The following is a 20,762-nucleotide window of genomic DNA, read 5'->3' as shown; positions in this document are numbered from 1 at the left end:
TGAACAAAACGTAGTACTAGGTTCCTGTCAAACTTTAAATTTTTTACATGTTTCATCACAAAATGTGCATAGTGCCCAAGGGGTGTAAATACTTTTTTTACATACTGTACTTTTACTTGAAATTCAGATTTTTTGGATTTTAATGGATTAACTAACTTAATGAAACTGGTAATGAGTAAACTTACGATACAGAAAAAAAACTTAATTTAAAATATCATTCCTAATATTCAAACTATTGTTTACGTTAACGTCTTGTATCGATCTGTGGTTTCACAATTCAAAATTTATAAAATGAGTTAAAAGTCTGAATTTGTTAAAAATGCAGAAATAAGTGTTAAATAATGTACACTGAAAAGTTTACAATCGATTTTAAAAATTAATTTGAAAAAAAAACGATTTTAATATATATTTTTTATTGGCTCCCTTAATTGTACTCAAAAAAGAACTATTCACAAACAACTTATATTTCGTATAAACTTCATTCCTTGAACGAAGCTTCTTCCGCCCCGAAAAGTGAGCAAAACTTATTTTTTTTTATAAAATGTAAGATATAATAAGATGAATGCTTATAATAGTAATTATAATACTTAATTTTGTAGATTGAGGATAATTGTTATTGCTTTCCGTATTATTATTGCTTTGAGTTTATCTTTTTGTTTTAATTCATAGTGATCTTAAATAAATTGGTTTCATTTCCATGCTGCTCATTAAGCAACAAGAACTAATTTTCTATAATTTCAAAATAAACAATTGAAATTTTATTAATTGAAATCTAAATATTCTCGTTGTGACATAGCTTGTTTCTCCAACGGTCATCCGAACCAAATGGAGCATCGATTTGATCAATTTGACTAATTGAATGGACTCGTCCTGCTGCGTAACGCTGGGTGCGTCGAGTTCGCGGATGTCCTCATGGGGGCATATTCTCTGCTACAAGTGCAGTCCATTAGTCCATATCTACTCGATATGTTCGTGGACTTGTGTTGAGTTGACTTCTGTACGCGCTGATTCTAATGAGCGTTGTTCTAGATTCAGCAGCCCGGAAGGTTTGTTCCAAAACGATCCGAAATCTTCCATGGTAGAGAAGCTCTGGAAGCAGCCAGTCATCGACTCAATTATTAACGGTGATGTTTGCATATATTGCGACGACGACGTTTGCTTCCTTTGCCTTGATTCCATTCTCTTTCCGTGTTTAAATCCAGGCCACTAGCAAAAAGCTAAAAATAGATTTGCCCTTGATGCAGAAAATTGTTACACTACCAAAAACAATCAAGAGTGCCAACAATTGCTTGTGTTACCTTTTGTTGGAGCAAAAGACTTTGGGGAGGTGAAGAAAGTTATGGAATATGTTTTTACCTTTTGGATCCTGAGTTTTACTGGATGGATGGATTTCGGGATATGGAAAGGGTTTATAATTATGGTTCAACACTTTTTAGCGTTCCAGTTCCAGTCGTAGAACATCAACTACAGTCGACTCTCTGGCTGTCGATCTTCTCGATATCAATATTGCTCCATCTATCGATGAATTCTTCAGTCCCTTCAAACTGCATACTTCGATTGGCTTTATTCTTCGATATTTTCTCTTGCTTGAAGGATCTCTTCCTCGACGGTCCCTTGGATACTGTTTGCTTTAAAAATCTCTTCCGGTCGTCAATATTGTCACTATCTCATGGCTTGCATAGACATTTTTCTTTGCAAAACGAAGCTTTGAAGGGCGTTTGACATTAGTTTGTTTTTGTTTGCCGGACGTTGCCATGATTCTCTCCCATAGCTGGGTACCAAGAAAAACATATTTTCAATCGAGTCTTCATTTTGCATCGTTCTGTAAACTGATGATTCTCTTCCTCGACGGTCCCTTGGATATTGACAACCAGAGAGTCGACTGTATATTAGCTTGAATTTTGACTCTTCTACTACAATTATTAATTCAAGACCTTGTTTAACCCTGTTTACCCCTTGCCATCATAATCACTGCCTATCAAAATAATTAGACCAAACCCTACTACTAGTATCTACAGAGTATTCTTTGTCAACTTGGCCCCTATAATTACCCCAAATCGATGGTTTCCGCCCGATAGACGATAATTGTTTGACCACCTTCGGGGGAGGTGACTTCACTGACAGGTACGCATGTTTTGCTTCTTTTGTGAGTGTGTCGTGGAATAAATTTCGGGTTAAAACGTGTAATTTCTGTCGTCTAGCTGTCATGCGAGCTCATGAAAACTTATCCGAGCAAGATCACACCCGCGAGCAATTTGGTTAAGTGCGCGTGACTTGGTCGAAAAGCTCAACAGATCCATTCTGACCCAGACAGGACAGGCAAACAGACTTCACGTCGTAAATCGGTTCCGCTCACACGATGACCTTACACATTGAAAGTAAAGAACCATTTCAAATTTATGCCATGCCAATATGTGTGTGTGTGTGTGCATCCCTTTTTGTTGGTCGTGGTTCCTCATAAATATTGATGGAAAATCAATACAGATTACGGAGACTTCCTTGACGGGGAAGTTGGTTGCACCATGTCGGCGGCGGCCCCGTGGATCGTCACTGGACGAATACATCAATAACTAATGGGTGAAAGCCTCCCCCCTCCCCTCTCACCACACTTTAGCACGAATACACGTGTAAGTTCCAGCGTTTTTTATTGCTGCTATCTGTCCAATGCACAAATCACGAACACTTGTAGAATTTCAGAAATCGAGGTTGCGAACCTTGAATGAATGAACAATCGATTCCCGGGGGCGAACAATTGTGGGATTGGCACTGTTGCAAAATATGTTTGAACTTGTCTCCTGCACAATTTTAATTAAAATATATAAAAAAGTTTATTAATCGAAATAATGTCACAGAAAAATAAATCGAACAGAAACTTAACACACAATTATTATTGAAATACTCAAATTTTTTACAGGTTTTTACAATATGGATATCAAATGATTGGTAGTTTTTCATACATTTCAAAAGTTATATTTTATTCTGAAATACTCAAAACTTTCAGAAAACTACGTATGGGACCATCCATAAACCACGGGGACACTTTTTTGGAAATCTCAACTCCCCCCCCCCCGCCCCCCTTCCTCCTTCGTGGACCTTTGTCCATACAAAGAAATAGTATGTCCACGTAGTTTATGGATGGTCCCAATTTTCGAAAAATACTAATAATTTCAGTTTTCACAATATGAGTATCAAATCATCGGGATTTTTCATACATTTGAAAGTGATAACACATTTTTTAAAGTACTAAAAAATCACAAAACTACGTATCTTCAAAAAATACTACAAATTTCAGTTTATGGGTATCAAATGATCTAGATTTTTTCATACATTTTTTTCAAAAATACTAAAATAAAATAACAAAATTACGTATTTTTGAAAAGCATACCAAAACTTCATGTTTTTACAATGTTAGTATCAATTGTTCGCAAAAGTTTGGATAGCAATGATATTTTTTAAATACTTATAATTTTCACAAAACCTAGTCTTTTCTAAACTAATCTAATCTAATCTAATCTAACACAAACGCAGCCAGTCCGATGAAAGCATGCTGGAAAGTCTTGTGATAAAATTACGTCCCAACCACTTTTCTTGTCATTATTAATAATTGCAGTACATCCGAGAACACCCGAAAATGCGTTGCAAAAATTAAAACGGCCAGCCCTACTACGTTGTGTTTACCGCAGAGAGGATTCTGAGAACGGATCACACTTCACAGAATCTACTGGGGAGGAAGGATGCGTGGACATACCGTACTAAACGCTCCAGTTTTCACAAAACCTAGTCTTTTCTAGTAAATACATTATTAGTTATTTATTTCGAGAAATATTACATTTTCAAATAAATTATCATTATCGAATTATATACCAAATTTCCGATCATATGATACTCTCATTGAAAAACTAAAATTTTGAATATTTAAAAAAAAAAGTAGTTTTGTAAGTTTTCTGAATATTTTCAAAACGAATCATTATTGCTATCGAAATGTATGAAAAATTCTGAATATGGATTTTGAGTTTAAAAAACCAAATTTTGAGTGTTTTTTTTTCGAAAAATGATCAATTTATGAACAATTAAGATCATTTGATACCCGTATAGTAAAACCTGAAATTTGTAGTTTTTTTTCAAAAGTAGGAAGATTTGTGAAAAAATTATGATTATTTCACAAAAAAATATAATAACGAAATGTCCTTGTTAAAATTTTGTAAAAAAAATTAGAAAGTTAGTATTTTATAAAAAATACGTAGTAAAGTTAAAATTATGAGTATTTCACAAAAAAAACTTTCGAAATATATTACAAATACCGACTATTTGATACCCTGAATGTGAAAAACTGAAATTTTTAGTATTGTTTTCTACAATACGTAATTATGTGATTTTTTTTTAGTATTTTAAAAAATTAGTTATCACTTTAAAAATCCCGATCATTTGATACTCTTACTGTTAAAAAACTGATTAATTAGATTAATTAAAAAAATATATTTCACCAAAAAATATTACTTTCGAAATTTCTGAGAAAATCTCGGTCATTTAATACTCGTATTGTAAAAAAATGAAATATTCAGTATTTTTTGAAAATACGTATATTTGTGAAAATTAAGTTTTGGGTTTTAATTTTTGATACCCTTACTGTCAAAAACTGAAATTTCAAGTTTTTTTTTCAAAATAACGTAGTTGTGTGAAATGTTTTAGTATTTCCAAAAAATGTGTTATCAAATGTATTGATTCGGAGTGAAAAGTGATTTTGTGTGTGTGTGCCTTTTGTTTCGCGTCGTGAATTGTGTACTGCAAGGAGAAGATTACCGTCTGAAAATGCAGCGTCATCAGTGCATAATTGGCAAAGGAAGAGCGTGGTCGTAAAAAATATTCGGCGTGAAAAGTGATTTTTTTGTGATTTTCAAAGCCCTTCCTATATCATCGTTGATCGGAAGGCACGGCGTTGGGTGGATTGTGTTTAAATTTTTCGGATAAGGTTATATATTTTTTTCAGTAAATAAGTCATTTCTATATAATGATCGAAAGACGCACTGACAATTTGGATCGTTGAGTTAATAGTGGAGCAAAATAACTGTGTGTGAGTGATGTTGTGTGTTAACCAGAATGACCTTCCCATAGCATCGTTGCTCGGAAGGCTCGCCGACGGGTCTGTTATGAAAGTCCTCCCCATAGCGCCGTAGCTCGGGAGACATCGAAAAGCCAATACCTTATCCTACTAACCCAAAAAAATATTAATCACGTGATGCTTGAAGGAGATGCTGTGGATTCAACGGTCTCAAGCGGTATCAACAAGTATATAGCGAAACTATGTGCTTGATGAGTCTGCATCTTCAACTATCGGACTAACATTCCTCCCTTTCGTTGAACTGCAGGCTTCTTGGGAGGGCGCCGGTATTGACTAATAAAGTAGGGATCTTCAGAGGTTAAACAGTGAACGGATGGTTGGCTCCCATTGATCATTTTTGATTCATTGTTTAACTTCAGCTGATCTGTCAATAACGGAGTAGCAGCTCATTGGCAGTCAACCATGCTCATGCTCATGCTCATGCTCAAAATGTGTTATCAAATGTATTGAAAATTTCAGAATTTTTTCAAAAATACGAAAAACAAATATTAATTTTGAAATTTATGAGGGAGGGGGTTTTGGGTTTTGGGTTTTGGGTTTTGGGTTTTGGGTTTTGGGTTTTGGGTTTTGGGTTTTGGGTTTTGGGTTTTGGGTTTTGGGTTTTGGGTTTTGGGTTTTGGGTTTTGGGTTTTGGGTTTTGGGTTTTGGGTTTTGGGTTTTGGGTTTTGGGTTTTGGGTTTTGGGTTTTGGGTTTTGGGTTTTGGGTTTTGGGTTTTGGGTTTTGGGTTTTGGGTTTTGGGTTTTGGGTTTTGGGTTTTGGGTTTTGGGTTTTGGGTTTTGGGTTTTGGGTTTTGGGTTTTGGGTTTTGGGTTTTGGGTTTTGGGTTTTGGGTTTTGGGTTTTGGGTTTTGGGTTTTGGGTTTTGGGTTTTGGGTTTTGGGTTTTGGGTTTTGGGTTTTGGGTTTTGGGTTTTGGGTTTTGGGTTTTGGGTTTTGGGTTTTGGGTTTTGGGTTTTGGGTTTTGGGTTTTGGGTTTTGGGTTTTGGGTTTTGGGTTTTGGGTTTTGGGTTTTGGGTTTTGGGTTTTGGGTTTTGGGTTTTGGGTTTTGGGTTTTGGGTTTTGGGTTTTGGGTTTTGGGTTTTGGGTTTTGGGTTTTGGGTTTTGGGTTTTGGGTTTTGGGTTTTGGGTTTTGGGTTTTGGGTTTTGGGTTTTGGGTTTTGGGTTTTGGGTTTTGTTTTTGTTTTTGTTTTTGTTTTTGTTTTTGTTTTTGTTTTTGTTTTTGTTTTTGTTTTTGTTTTTGTTTTTGTTTTTGTTTTTGTTTTTGTTTTTGTTTTTGTTTTTGTTTTTGTTTTTGTTTTTGTTTTTGTTTTTGTTTTTGTTTTTGTTTTTGTTTTTGTTTTTGTTTTTGTTTTTGTTTTTGTTTTTGTTTTTGTTTTTGTTTTTGTTTTTGTTTTTGTTTTTGTTTTTGTTTTTGTTTTTGTTTTTGTTTTTGTTTTTGTTTTTGTTTTTGTTTTTGTTTTTGTTTTTGTTTTTGTTTTTGTTTTTGTTTTTGTTTTTGTTTTTGTTTTTGTTTTTGTTTTTGTTTTTGTTTTTGTTTTTGTTTTTGTTTTTGTTTTTGTTTTTGTTTTTGTTTTTGTTTTGGTTTTTGTTTTTGTTTTTGTTTTTGTTTTTGTTTAAACATTATTTTTTCCTGTGAATGGATTCAAAAATATTCAAGGAAAATTAAAAAAAACAGTTGAACGATTCAAATTTCAATCTCAACTCATTTCTACTGTGACCTCCTCTCTAGTTGTAATTCAAATACAATTCCATTCTACCATCGTACTATCATTTCTAGTGGTCGGTACTCACACTGAAACGTGATAAATGAAGCACTTGTAGCCGGCGGGCCGCTCCAGGAAATTGTACACCTGGCCCTGGAATGTGGCCCGGCCGGCGTGTCTCCGCTGGGCCTTGACGTAACTTCGAGTGGCCTCACCCCACTCCTGGGGCCCACCCCGATCCACCGACAGTTGTAGACCTGCATTTTTGATTAGATTTCATAAATTCAAACGAAAAACAATTCCTAAATCAAGAGCATCCTCACCGATGGCGTTCAGGTTGGCCTGTTCGGCACCGGAAGCGGCCATCGCGGCGGCCACCGCCGATTTCGCCTTCATATTCTTCTGCCGCATGTTGCCCGAGTTCGGAAGTAAACCGCCGGCGGTCATTTCGACGATGGTCACCGCCGGCGAGAGCAGTTTGCTGTTGAAGCTTCCATCGGCAAATCCGATGCCCAGCTCCTCGAGCTGTTGGGCCTGCTGGAGCTGTTGTTGCTGCTGCTGGAGGATCTGCAGCTGCTGTTGATAGTTGAGGGCGGCGACCCGGGTTGCGGCGGACGTGCCCAGCAGCAGGTCGCTGCCGTTGCCGGCACTGGCCGCGAGCAGACCCCCCGAGCCGTTGTACGAGCTGCCACTGATGACCTGGAATTGAAGACGGGGAATTCATGATTTTTGGTTGATATTTGCAGATGACTGTCAGTTACAATTTATTAACTTTAATTATCTATTTAGATTTTCTTATCCATAAACAATAGGGTGACAATAAAAAAATCGACATCAGGGATACCCCTTGATTTGGTTACAAAGGCAAAATGACGTAACTGTGGAAATTTTGAACGAAATCGGTTAAGGATTAACTCGCACAAATCGGTTCGCTTTTTTATCGACAAAAATCTTTTCATACAAAAACGTCTTCTTTAAATCGTTTATAACTCTTCAGGGTTATCTCGGATCGTTTTAAGATCTTCGACAAAGTTGTTTGTTATAAAATGTTACAAAAGAATATCACACTTGACAATGATTTGACACATTCAACACCACTTTTTGGCGGAATATTGAAATTTTTGCTTTGGGACCATCCATAAACCACGTGGACACTTTTGGGGGGAGGGGGGTATGGCGATTGTCCACGCTCCATACAAAAAAGATTTTTTTTGTATGGACAATTGTCCATGAAGGGGGGGGGGGGGGGTACGAGATTCCCAAAGAAGTGTCCACGTGGTTTATGGATGGTCTCTTTTCTCCATACATTTTTTTAGAATTTTCTCATACAATCTGTATTGATGAAAAGCGACCCTCAACCCATAACCGATTTAGCTCAAATTTGGCACAGTTACTTGTTTTTTTTTATTTTACGATTTTTTTTAAATTTTTTATGTTTTTATGTCACCCTATTAAACATTCATTCAGTTAGAATTAGCATAATGAGTTCTACGAAATTTACCAATTTCGACCAATATTTTAATTTTTTTTTTGTATTTTTTATTTTGCTCATTTGTTTACCCACACAAGTCTCCATATAATTTTCGTAGCTGTTTATATAAAAACGAAAATCTGTAACTTTTGAAGGAATTTTCTGATCGATTTGGCGTTTTCGCGAAGTAGCAAGTTTTGATGAGGACTATTCAAAATGTTTTTTGGCCGATTTTTAAACTAATAGAAAATAAATTTTTCGAAATTCATATTTTACAGTATTGCATTTTTTTTATTTTTTTAGGGGACAAAATCCCACAACTTTTGAGGTTTAGAGAAGTATGAGGAAAGGAAAAAGTGTAAAAGAAAAAATATAGATAATAGTAAGGAAAGAGAACGGTGCCAAAAATTCTGGGATGATTCAATCAGCACAATACTCGAAATTTCTACTAACGATTTAAAAAATTCCCTAAAAGTTTCGTCTAAATCGGCAAAGGTAGAGCCCAAAAGTGTACTCAGTTGACTTGGAATGACTCATATCGAAATACTTTTAAATGAGATACTGTTTGATATTCCCATTCCCCTCGTAAAGAATCAAAATAAGTCTTTTCTATCACAAATCAGCAAAATTTCAATAAAGTTATGGTATTGTTTTCGCAAAGTTTATCGTCTTTTTCCGATTTGTGGTGGTAGTAAAATTCAAAACATATTGATACGGTATTTAAAATGCCTTTATTTCTTTAAAAATGGATGAATAAACGTTAGAAATTATTTTTTTTAGGTAAAATCTCGATTTTGGCAAAATTTATCTCCTTTGTTTTTTTATTTTATTTTTGATTTGACAACTTTTGAAATATAGAATATGACAGACGATTAGTTCTCCGCTAAGCAATGATTTAAAAAACACGATTTTAGGAATGTTACAATTTTTTTTTAGCTTCCAAACATCATTTTTGGATGTAAAATTTAATTTTATGATTTTTTGATAAAATGTACCGTTTTGGAGTTGAGTTCCAAGTGCAAATTCTTGTCTGTCTCATGAAAAAAATAATTTGAAAAGCTAAGAAAATTCTCTATGATTTCCCTTTTTGGATTTTTGATCCAACCTTTGAGCAGTTTGGTATTGAAATTTCACTGTTGTTTATTCGGGTTGGTACAAATATTTTTTAAAGTTTTGTCTGAGCTGATGCCTTTTATAACACTTTTTTCATTCAATTGTTGCAATTTTGGCTTATTATTTCAATTTTTTGCCCTCCCCCCTCGACTCTGCCCAAAGCTGAGAGAATAAAACTTTGAAAAATATTTGCATCGGCCTTACTGAAAAAAAATCAATCCATTTTTTTTATTTGCAGGTATCCTAAAATACTAAAAAACAAATATGAAAAAATCCAAAAATTAGCAATTTTTTTAATCTATGCTTAACATTGTTATAAATATTGAAAAAAAAAATTGAAATAAATTAAAAAACTATATAAAAATTACGAGTCACAACATTTGAATAAAAAAGTGATGAAAAAGTCAGTTTGCAATCATTTGTTTTTTTTTTATTGCATGATATGATGAAACAATTTTATTTCATTATTTTTCATTCAATCAAGCAGCTTAAATATCCTACAGATTTAATTGAAATTCAAATTTCATGCTTTTTTGGCCACTTTTGTATTGGTTCAAAATTAGGGTGGTTCACGATTATGGTGATTTTGAAAATCTAACTTTTCAGAGATATCTTTTCGATTTTTTTCGCCTTCCAAAAAGTTGTTGAGCTTGTCACTCCAAGCGATTTGTCGAAAACACCAAAATTTAATCTCGCATTTTTCTACGACCGTATTAAGAGAAAGCATCTGCGCAAACCTTAAGTGTAAGTTTAAGTGAAAAGTGTTGTTCGGAGCACTTTTAGAGCACTGCAAAAGGAAGATTTTTACTTTCTGACAAGTCAATTTGAACATAAGGGTCAAAAGATACAGTCATTTTCAGGTTTAAAATGATGTTAGAAAAGTTAGACTTCACCCTAATCCTGAACCACCCTAATTTTAAACCGAACCAAAACTTGCCCCTTTCTATTTGTAACATCTCTTCACAGCTCCAAAACTTCTCCATTTTTCGGAAAATCCATTTTCCACTTGATTTTGCGATCAACCATTTTCCACTTTGCAACGATGTAAAATGGCTTTTTTGGAACTATGGAGTTTCATCCAAATAAAAAAAATCCTTGAAAAGCCGAATAGCGAAAACGTAGTGAATCGATCTATTTGTTCCAAGAAATGTCTTATCTCAATGTTAATTAAATCGTTAGAAAAAAAAAAATATGACAACTAACGTAAAAGATAAATACTTGGATAAATACCATTGAAGAGTTGAAGAAGGAGAAACAAAACAAGTTAGTTTTGTATGAATGACGCTCACTCTCATTAACTCAGAAGTAAAATCATTTTCCGAACTGGTTGATAATATCCAAATGAAACAGACTTTAGGCACTATTCTCACCTGTATCGCACTGCCGTACCGCTCGCCCAGCAGGTTCTCCGACTCGAGGTCCATCATCTCGGTCATCTCGCCACTTTCGCTCATAAAGGACTGCGACTGGGAGTGCGAGGTCAGGTAGCTCAACCGGGGCGACCGGTTGATGTTCTGGTGGTGGTGCTGATGCTGGTGATGCTTGGCCATCCTGACGGCTCTGGTCATCAACCACTTTGTCCCGGTATGACGTAGAAGAGCTTTACGTGTCCTGGTACAGTTTACAGGTTGGTGTCCCCACTAGCACCTTAATTGTGGAGTCAACTTGGGCCTGGGATGATGACAATGCTGGACTCTGACGGTTGTAACTGTTGGCCATTGCTGGAGAGAGCGGTTTTTTGGGAAGGGGGTGCCACCCGAAATTAATTGGTCATTAGTCGTCTCTCGTTGTTGAGGGTGCTCAACAATTGTCGGAGCGAGTGATTTGTTGGACCTGGAAGGGGAGCACAGAGAAAGCAGACAAATTTAGGTGATTAATGGTATGCAAGCAGCTGCTGGTCGAGGACCTTCAATGTGAAAGGTTAGTTTTGATGTTGTCTAGTTAGAGTTGTATATTGAGCTGTTTTGAATAATCAATTCATAATAATTTATTTCTGCAGATAAGACCATCAATTAGAAATTTGAATTGAATTTGACTTTTATGTTACACACAATAAAACTATTCTCATTGCAATTTATTCTGTAACCATCTGAGTCAGTTAGTGCTAATTTGACTAATAGTCACAAGTCAGGCAAAGCCATCTCATTCATTAGTCACGTTTAATTTCAACCATTCAACTAAATCATAATTAATCGGGGTCCATTCATTTTCCCTTCCGTCGGACATTCCCGACTTTCATTTGCAATTGACATTTTTTCGCGTTTCACAGGGACAACGACTTTCAGGAATGAAATTCGCACGCAAAACCACAATTTGTTATCATTAACTTGCTGGAAAAAAGCCCACACTCCACAGAGAGCTTCTGATGGCTATTTTGGAGGAGAAGCCACTTTCCAATTAACGTGACATTTTTTTTCACTCATTTTAATAGCTTAGCGGCTTATATTTCATTGTTGACCGCAAAGTTGCGCCATCTGTTGATGTTCTGGAGGAAGCTTCTCTCGCAACACAGTTTTCGGCAGAGAGAGCAATCGAGCAAACTTGGAGAGCAAACATAAGAGAAGGACGATTTACCGCCGGAAGTTTTCCAACCGGCGTTTTTCCGAGCTTGCTGCTTTTCTGAGAAAGGCTCTCAACTTTTTGTTCAGAAAATCAGCTGTGCGAGAGGCACTCATTTTCCGAGAGACTGAGCGAGAGGAAATGACGATTTTAACGGTGAGAGTTTCAGAAACCGTGAGTTTTCCTCTTTGTTCTAGCCTGTGAGAAGGGAAAACTCGATGAACGATGGGAATCGACGAAGAGAGTTGTTTTTGGTTGGTGTCTTGGCTAAATGAGTTTCAAGTCGTTTGCAAAAGATGGCATTTCAAGACAAACTTATAAGTTTCTTGTTTAGATGATGTTCTAGGATTTTTTAATGATGAGAATTTTAGCTAACAACATTGTAAAGAACAGTATTAAAAAAGAACGTTTATATGAGGAATTGAAAATTTGTTTTTTTTTTTTTGAAATTTTGATAAAGGTGATTACATATTTTATAAATGCTGAGTATCAAATCAATCAACTAGAATCACACCAATGTGAATATTTTGGGAAGTTTCTCTCTTTCGACCTGGCCGAGAAACCTAGTTGGGAGAAAGAGGGACAAAAATAAAATAGATAAAAGTTTAATTTGATAAATGATAAATCGTTCACGAATATTTCATTTTTTTAAATTGAAAATCGGACCCTCAGTTACAGAGATATTTTTTTGCTTGGCCACACAGAAATAAAATCATGGTAATATTACATCTGGGAAGAGGTACATCTTTTATGTCAGAAAAAATGTGTAATTTACCCTCTGAAAATGTGTGATTTTACCACTTTTCAGAAGCAATGACACGTTTTTAGTCAAAATTGAGGCAGAATTACATCATTAAAGATGTAAAAAAGACCAATTCGGTTGATTTGAATTTTTCTTTACATACGTTTTTTGTATGGACAGCAGCCAATTTGTTTGGAAAATGTTATGGACAAACGGATGTTGCAAAATTTCTTCTTCGGGCATACGGAAGGCACCCAATAAGTTTCAGTCGGATTAAAAAAACCAAAAAAATAAATTGAAATAGGTTCTTTTCGTAAAGAATAGCTCCCAAAATTCCAGTGACGATAATTTTTAGGAAAAACTCCATAAATTGATTAATTCAATTAAAATAACTATTTTCGGATCGTTTTCGTGGCCCCAAAACAAATCCCGTATAATGTGAGCAATAATCGGCATTCGGCTTTGGATATTTGATTGTTTTAATTTTTGTTTTTCTACCATTTAAATATCTACTACAATGGGATTCAAATTGAGAGTATTTTTTTAAACTACCAAATTGGATGGTGTCTTTAAACTGAGCAACTCTCTACAAAATCAGTCGATTTCGACCATTTTTATTTTCTGTATTTTTTAATTTAGCTCAATCTTTGTGGGCTATTTTGTTTCATTGGTTCACCCATACAGCCTCTTCATACACTTTTGGCTGCTGTCAATACAAAAATGGTACGGAAATATTCAAAAAGCTGTAACTTTTGAGTGAATTTTCTGATCAATTTGGTGTATTTGGCAAAGTTGTAGGTATTGTTAAGGACTATTGAGAAAAAATAGGTACACGGACTTTTTTTTGCATATTTTTTAATCAACTTTTTTTTCACAAAAACTCAATTTCCCAAAATAAGTATGTTTTTGATTTTCGAGATTTTTTGATATGTTTTAAGGGACAAACATCCGCAGCTTTTGAGCTATAGAGAAACATGGACAAAAATCTGCCGACGAGTTAAATTTTTTTGATAAAATAGTGATTTTTGGGAAAAAATCTAAATTTTATACCAAAAAAAAATATCCCAATTTTCTATGTAAAATTGAATATGCAATCGAAAATTACTTAACAGATTTTTTGATAAAGTGCTCCGTTTTCAAAATATAGCCACCGAAAGTTTGATTTTAGTGAAATATTTGCAGTTGTCTGATTTTTAAAAATGGTGATCATGAGTGAGCATTTCTAAAAATTTCTGAAAAAAAGTTCAGAAAGTTTGCTATAAGATTGTCTAAGAGTCATAAAAGATTGGACCTCTGGTTGCTGAGATACAGCGACTTAAAGAAATAGAAACAGGAAAATTGAAGTTTCCGAAGTCTCACCCAAACAGCCCTCCATTTTCTAATGTCGGTATCTCAGCAACTAATTGTCCGATTTTCAATGTTAAAATATGAAACATTCGTGAAATTTTTCCGATATTTCTGAAAAAAAATATTTTGATTTTTTTAAATCAAGACTAGCATTTTAAATGGGCGTAATAGTATTCAGTGTTTGGCCCTTTTAAAGTGCTAGTCTTGATTTAAAAAAAAATCAAAATACTTTTTTTTCTTGGAAAATTTTAAAGTAAATTTTCTGAACTTTTCAAAAAAAAATATTTTTAGAAATCATCACTCATGGTCACTTTTTAAAAATCAAAAAACTGCATATATTTCGCTAAAATCAAACTTTCGGTGGCTAGATCTTGAAAACAGAGCATTTTATCCAAAAATCTGTTAAGTACTTTTCGATTAAAACTTCAATTTTACATTTAAAAAATTCGTCAATTTTTTTTTTGCATGAAATTTTGATTTTTTCCAAAAATCACTATTTTTTCAAAAATTCATAACTCGGCGGCAGATTTTTTGACGTTGAATAATCCAACCTAGAATAATAAAAACTTCGGGTAATAGACTCTTGATTGTAAAAAAACATAAAAATGTTGAATTTTGAAAATAAACTTTAACCGAAACGGATCATAACTAAAAGTTGATTTCTGGATTTTTGAAAAAGTCTTATAAACATTTGTTTATTCTTTTTTGGATGATATTAAATATTTCTCAAATAAGGTGGTTTCAAAAACACCCAAAAGGCAAAACAATATTATATTGTGTGAATTGGGCCTTTAAACCAAAAAAAAAACAATTTTGTAAGCTTTTCAATAATGGTTTTTTAGTTTATTATGAAAAATTTCAATATTTATTTTATTTGTTCAAACTTTAATGTGTTTTTCAACAAAAAAGATTCCCAAATTTAAAAAAAAAATCAGCAATATTTAATAAAAATAATGTAGATATTCCTTTTCTTCCAAATTTGAACTAAATTCAGTTTCAAAACAGATCATCATTTAAATATTGAAAAAAATAGAGAATTTTTCTATAATTTAGATAAGAAAACATCAAATTGATCTTGTAAAGATCTAACGTCATGATTCGAATTCCCGGACGCTTCGAAACCCGGACACCTCATCTTGTTTTATCAATTATTTGGATATAAATTCGCATAACAAATGTCAAAACTGTGTTATTTGATTAATTCCAGCATCAATTTTCATTTAAAGTTTATTTGAACGCTGTATTTAATGTCAAAACAATAAAATAAAATTATAAGATTACCAAAAATGCGAAACATTTCACGGGAAATATTTCATAGGCGTCCGAAGCATCAAGAAGGCAAAGCAGAAATTTATGGTTTTGATTTCCTTAAATTCAAGCAAATTTTTATATATAATATCGATTGTTTTGATGTTAACAGCTTGTTTGAAACCTAAAGAATGCCTTTCACTAACATTTCAGTCCAAATTTGTGTGATTCATTAGCAAAAACGAGTGTCCGGAATTCGAAGCAAAAGTGTCCGGATTTCGAATCAGCTTTTATGAGTGTTCGGGATTCGAAGCACAACAAGTCATTTTAATTTTCAAATTCTGATGAAAAATTGTTAGAAAAGACATATTTTGCATGTATGCTCTTAAAACTGACTGTTAATACTACATCCTGATGATATTTCTTCATTTCCAACTTATTACATGATTTTTTGTCAGCTATAACAAAAATAATATGCTACTAAGTGTCCGGATTTCGAATCATGACGTTAGCTGTTTGGGGGGGGGGGGGGGGGGAATTGTGCTTGGAGATGGAAGCCGAATACTTTAAGTAGCAATCATAAACTTAACATGATAAATGCAAATTAAAATACTAAAAATAACAAGAAAAACGTTGCACAAGAAAAGTGAAGTTTTTCGAAGAACAAAAGTTGCTTAAAATGACCACCTAAAAATGGAAAAGTATGCAACGAAAAGGTTGCACATTAAATGTAGAAAATAATCAAGATAAATACATGTAAAATAAAAAAAATAGGGTTCAAAAAAAAGTTCTCAAACAAGAGAATATTGGGCAGGAAAAAGTAAAAAACATTCGAGTCAATCCAAACCAGCTGCCTCTACCAGTAAAACAATTTGAGAAACAATTCCCTACCATATTTTAACGACCTTTCAAAACGATAAAACGGACAAACGTTTTCACAAGTGCCAAACTTTTTTTTTTCGTTACCCGTCCCAGGAAACCAAAACAATCCCTTCGAGACTCAACCGGTTTGACGACCCTAAGAAATCCATCATAAAAAAAAAACTTCTCACAATTTGGGAGTCCACTCATCACCGCCAATCTCGTTTTTTACGACTTTAATTGCCATAAAGGGGCAAAAATTTCCCCTCGAACAGAGTTCACTTTTTTTGTGTTGCAAACACGAGAGTTTTCACATTCGTTTAGTGTGTGTGTGTCACTTTCCCCCCACCACCACCAAACTCTCTGTCAGTCAGCGATTGACAGGTTCGCGTGTGCTTTGACGTCAGTCAGTTACTTTGCAACAATAATGCTGCTGAGTTGGTGGCTGATGCCTCTAGAATAACGGCCGATCAAACGGCTATCACTGATAAGCATTTATCATTTGAATACAATACATATGGGGTGTACGAGATACGTGCGATAGAGGAGGGGCAATTTCACCTGGATGTGCTGCCAGGGTCAGAATGAAATATTTATAGCCTGTGTGTGTTTTTTTGTTTTATATTGGAATGTGAGCGAACGTAGTTGGCGAGCTGAAAATAGATTGCCACCGTTCTATAAATAGATTTTATCAGCTTGATGAGAATAGTTGACTGAATGATTCATGGAATTTTTGGCGGATTATTTTAGTTTTGACAGGATTTGAATAAAAAATGCATAGATAAAAACTAATGAAAATGGAAATGAAATTTGACACTTGTTATAGCACACAGGAATTTGATACTCTTTGAAATGAAGACGTCACCACAGTTCACAAAAATAGGAAAACAATGAAAAATGAGAAGCAGCTTTAAAATGGCTTAGTGGAGGCAGACTATTCAGGATGCCTAGCAATTTATAATTGGAAATAAAATCCAGAAATTTGGAAATTTAATGTTCTTTTCGAATCTACATTGACCCAGAATGGTCATTTTTTTATTTAGAACAAAATTTTTCATTTGAAAATTTCATGTTTTTTCTTACTTTGAAAAACGGAAAATGGGAGAATTTTTAAAACTTTTTAAGTGTTTTTTCGATGAAAAATACGTTTTTTCGGAATTCTGAGTACGCCATCAAATCGGGCGTCTAATTTTACATAAAAGTCTTTTGAACACCAAATTTCTATCTCATCACCGTTTCAGGCTGCAAATTATTGAAAAATACCTCTTTTTTCGCATGTTCAAAAATGGACGGGGTCGTACTGCCCCTCCGTCACGAGATATCAAAAACGGACCTCGAATTCGTGATCAGGGACAAAAGTTACCCCTAAGGACAAAGTTTCACGCAAATCGAAGAGGGGTCGGGGCAACTGCTGTGTGAGTTGGCGGAGAATTACCCAGGGGTCTAAAGGTCATTTCGTCCCAACTGTACACAAAAAAAATAAAATAAAACCGAAATCGACTTTTTCCGATCATGCTGAAATTTGGCGGGGCTGTTTATGCTATCAAAGCATGTAACAATCATTAATTACTGCAGTAATGGACCAAACATTGTTTTTTGGCACGGTCCCTTAGTTATGCAATTTTCCCTTATTTTCATAAAAGAAAACTTCTTTTTTCAAATGGTCAGTCTTTCAAACAAAGAAACAATCTGAACTGCTTTTTTCAAAGGAAATTGATTATCATTTTATTTTGAAGGCGGAATTAAACGATTATCGTGATAATCGAATCATGAACAAAAAAATATGTTTTTCATTTTTTTCTTACTTTTAACATAACATTTAATTTCTGCGACCTAATTTCAGGCTTATAACAAAACCTATATTTTTTTATTATTTCACCATCGTTTTTTTTTCTCAAAAACTCTAAAACAGCTCAAATCAGGAATTTTTCTGGTACTTTTTTACCCGACTATCTCCGATTTCAATGAAACTTTGTAGACATGTTATCCTGGGCCTATATAAGCCATTTTTGTGTATATGGAGCCAATAGTACACGAAAATAACACTTGAGGAGGGCGTAAGGTATTTAAATATTTTTGTATTTTGTAATTTAAAAATTACTGTATCTCGAAGCCGTTGCGTCGTATCAAAAAGTGGTCAAACACAAACTTGTAGGAAATTGGACGGGCTTTCTGAAAAAATACACTGAAACAAAAATACATGCCACATCTATGAGATTTTTTGATTTTTAAGTCTAATACTTAAATTTAAAGGTGAAGTGACGATTTTTTTTTCGTTCAAAATTTTTGAGGAAATAGCAAAAAAAATGTTACCAAAAGACTGACGAAAAAAAATTCTTGAAATTGATCATTGTCCAATGCAGGGTTGCGAATGAGCGAGCGCTCACGGAAAGCGTGCTCGCTCCAGCTGGAGCGTGAGTTTTTATTAGGTAGCTCGTGCTCGCTCACGCTCACCGGAGCGTTTTGCGCTCACGTGAGCTGGTGAGCCAAAGTAGGTAGTTGTTTTTCCTTGTTGAAGCATCTGCCTGTTTTAAACGAAGTTTCTAGAACTATCTCAGCACAGGCAGCAAAAACAAACAAGAAAGTGGTCAAACAAACAAAAGTAAGCAATAAAATGAATTTAGTCGGCGAACCGAAATGTACGTTCTATTTAAATTCAGAATTAGCCAAGGGGCAGAATGATTCACTCTTGAGTGTGCTAACAAAGAGCTAACTCATTCTAAATGTAAAAAAATCATTGACGTGAAGAGATGCACTGATATGTACAAAAAATTGATTTAATTGACAAATGTTTATTTTAAGTTTTTAGAATCCGGAGTTTTGACTCAAGGCGGTTTTAAAAACACAAAAAAATGTTTTATTGGACCTTTAAAAAAACAGCAGTGAGCTTTATAAAAGTTATAATCATCCCTCATATTCTGAACATTTTAGAGAATGTCCATATTCAAAAAAATCATTTATTGAATCTGTAATTGAATATTTTCAGAGGCTTGGTAGCGGAAGTGTTAGATATAATTTACTTGACGGAAGAGGGGCCACCCTTTATGTGCTAAAACATAACAATGCCATTTTTTATTATTTCATTCAAATGGGTTATTTCAAACACTAGCAATTTGGAGGCTTTTTGTAAAAAGAGAACTGTTTCAACAATTTTACCCAGTTTTATATTTTAATCAACCAAGCATATAACATTGAATCGAACTTACCCCAACATAAATCTTCTTGAATTATTTCATTGTTTTGTAAGTTTTTCTAAGGATTACAGACCATTTTGTTCACGCGCTCATACCCTTCCCTTGTTTCCACTGACATGCTGCGCCTTAAGTACAAAATCAAACTAGGATTGAAAAACAAAAAACTGTCTCAAAAAGTAAAACGATTCGCGATACTTCCAAAGTGAGCGCTCCGTGAGCGAAAAATGAGCGCGAGCGCGAGCGTGGGGCAAACGCGAGCTGAAAAAATCGGAGCAAACGTGAGCGCGGGCAAACGTGAGCTAGCTCGCGCAGCGCTCCTCCTCACGAATGAGCGAAAAGTGAGCGCTCACGAGCGCGTGAGCGCGTGAGGAAAATATTTTTACGTAAATATTTTTACCGAAAAGTTCGTCTAATTTCCCATAAGTTTGCCTTTGACAGTATTTCAATTGAATGTAAGGGCTTACAGATATAAGCTTAATTGCATTGCTAATAACTGAAAATAGAATATTTTTTTCAGTGTGGTAGAAATCAGGACAGTAAATTTGCTTACGTAAAAATAGAAACGATATAAATCAGAAAGCTGTCAAAGGCAAACTTATGGGAAATTGGACGAGCTTTCCGGAAAAAATATTTACGAGACTGAAAAACCAAGTCTGTCATATAGAAATTGCTAAAAACCACCAAAAAAACCCGTTTTTTCAACATTTTTATTTTTAAAACCACTGTATCTCCCCAAGGATTGGACATAGGACAATGGTCGATATGGAGACTTTGATGTAAAATTGTTTAGAGAATCGATCCCCACCACTGGTTTTTAAAAATTTTGATCTTTAGACCACTTTACAAAAAAAAAAACAGTTTTAGTAAATGATTTTTGTATATTTTTAGAAGAGAAATACCATCCTGCATTTTTCGTCAGTCTTTTGGTAACATTTAAGGCTATTTCCTCAAAAATTTTGAACGAAAAAAATCGTGACATCAACTTTAAATTTAAGTTTTAGACTTAAAAATCAAAAAATCTCATAGATGTGACGTGTATTTCTGTTTCAGTGTATTTTTTTCAGAAAACCCGTCCAATTTCCTACAAGTTTGTCTTTGATCACTTTTTGATACAACGCAACGGCTTCAAGATACAGTAATTTATAAATTACAAAATACAAAAATATTTAAATACCTTACGCCCACCCTCAAATCTTATTTTCGAGTACTATTGGCTCCATATACACAAAAATGGCTCATATAGGACCAGGATAACATTTCTACAAAGTTTCATTGAAATCGGAGAGGGTCGGGTACAAAAATACCAGAAAAATTCCTGGTTTGAGCTGGAATTGCTCTAAATCACTGTAGAGTAGTTAAATAAATAAGTAAAAGACAAAAATATAATTTTTAATTGTAAAATTTATT

General features: G+C 34.3%; 1 protein-coding gene across 1 annotated transcript in view; it reads right to left on the bottom strand.

The window, feature by feature from the left end:
- Window positions 1-20,762, bottom strand: part of LOC120415833 (potassium voltage-gated channel subfamily KQT member 1-like) — a 454,129-nt gene that overhangs the window by 288,097 nt on the left and 145,270 nt on the right. The window contains exons 2-4 of the mRNA XM_052709146.1: window positions 10,775-11,237; window positions 7,144-7,519; window positions 6,909-7,077 (exon numbers count right to left, since the gene is read on the bottom strand). Of these exons, the coding sequence (XP_052565106.1) occupies window positions 6,909-7,077; window positions 7,144-7,519; window positions 10,775-10,972 (743 nt within the window). The 5' untranslated portion in view covers window positions 10,973-11,237. The remainder of the gene's footprint in view (window positions 1-6,908; window positions 7,078-7,143; window positions 7,520-10,774; window positions 11,238-20,762) is intronic.

Source organism: Culex pipiens, chromosome 2 (genome assembly GCF_016801865.2).
Source record: "Culex pipiens pallens isolate TS chromosome 2, TS_CPP_V2, whole genome shotgun sequence".
Lineage (NCBI taxonomy): Eukaryota > Metazoa > Arthropoda > Insecta > Diptera > Culicidae > Culex > Culex pipiens.
The sequence above is the reverse complement of the archived record's forward strand: the minus strand, read 5'-3'. Positions and strand labels throughout refer to the sequence as shown.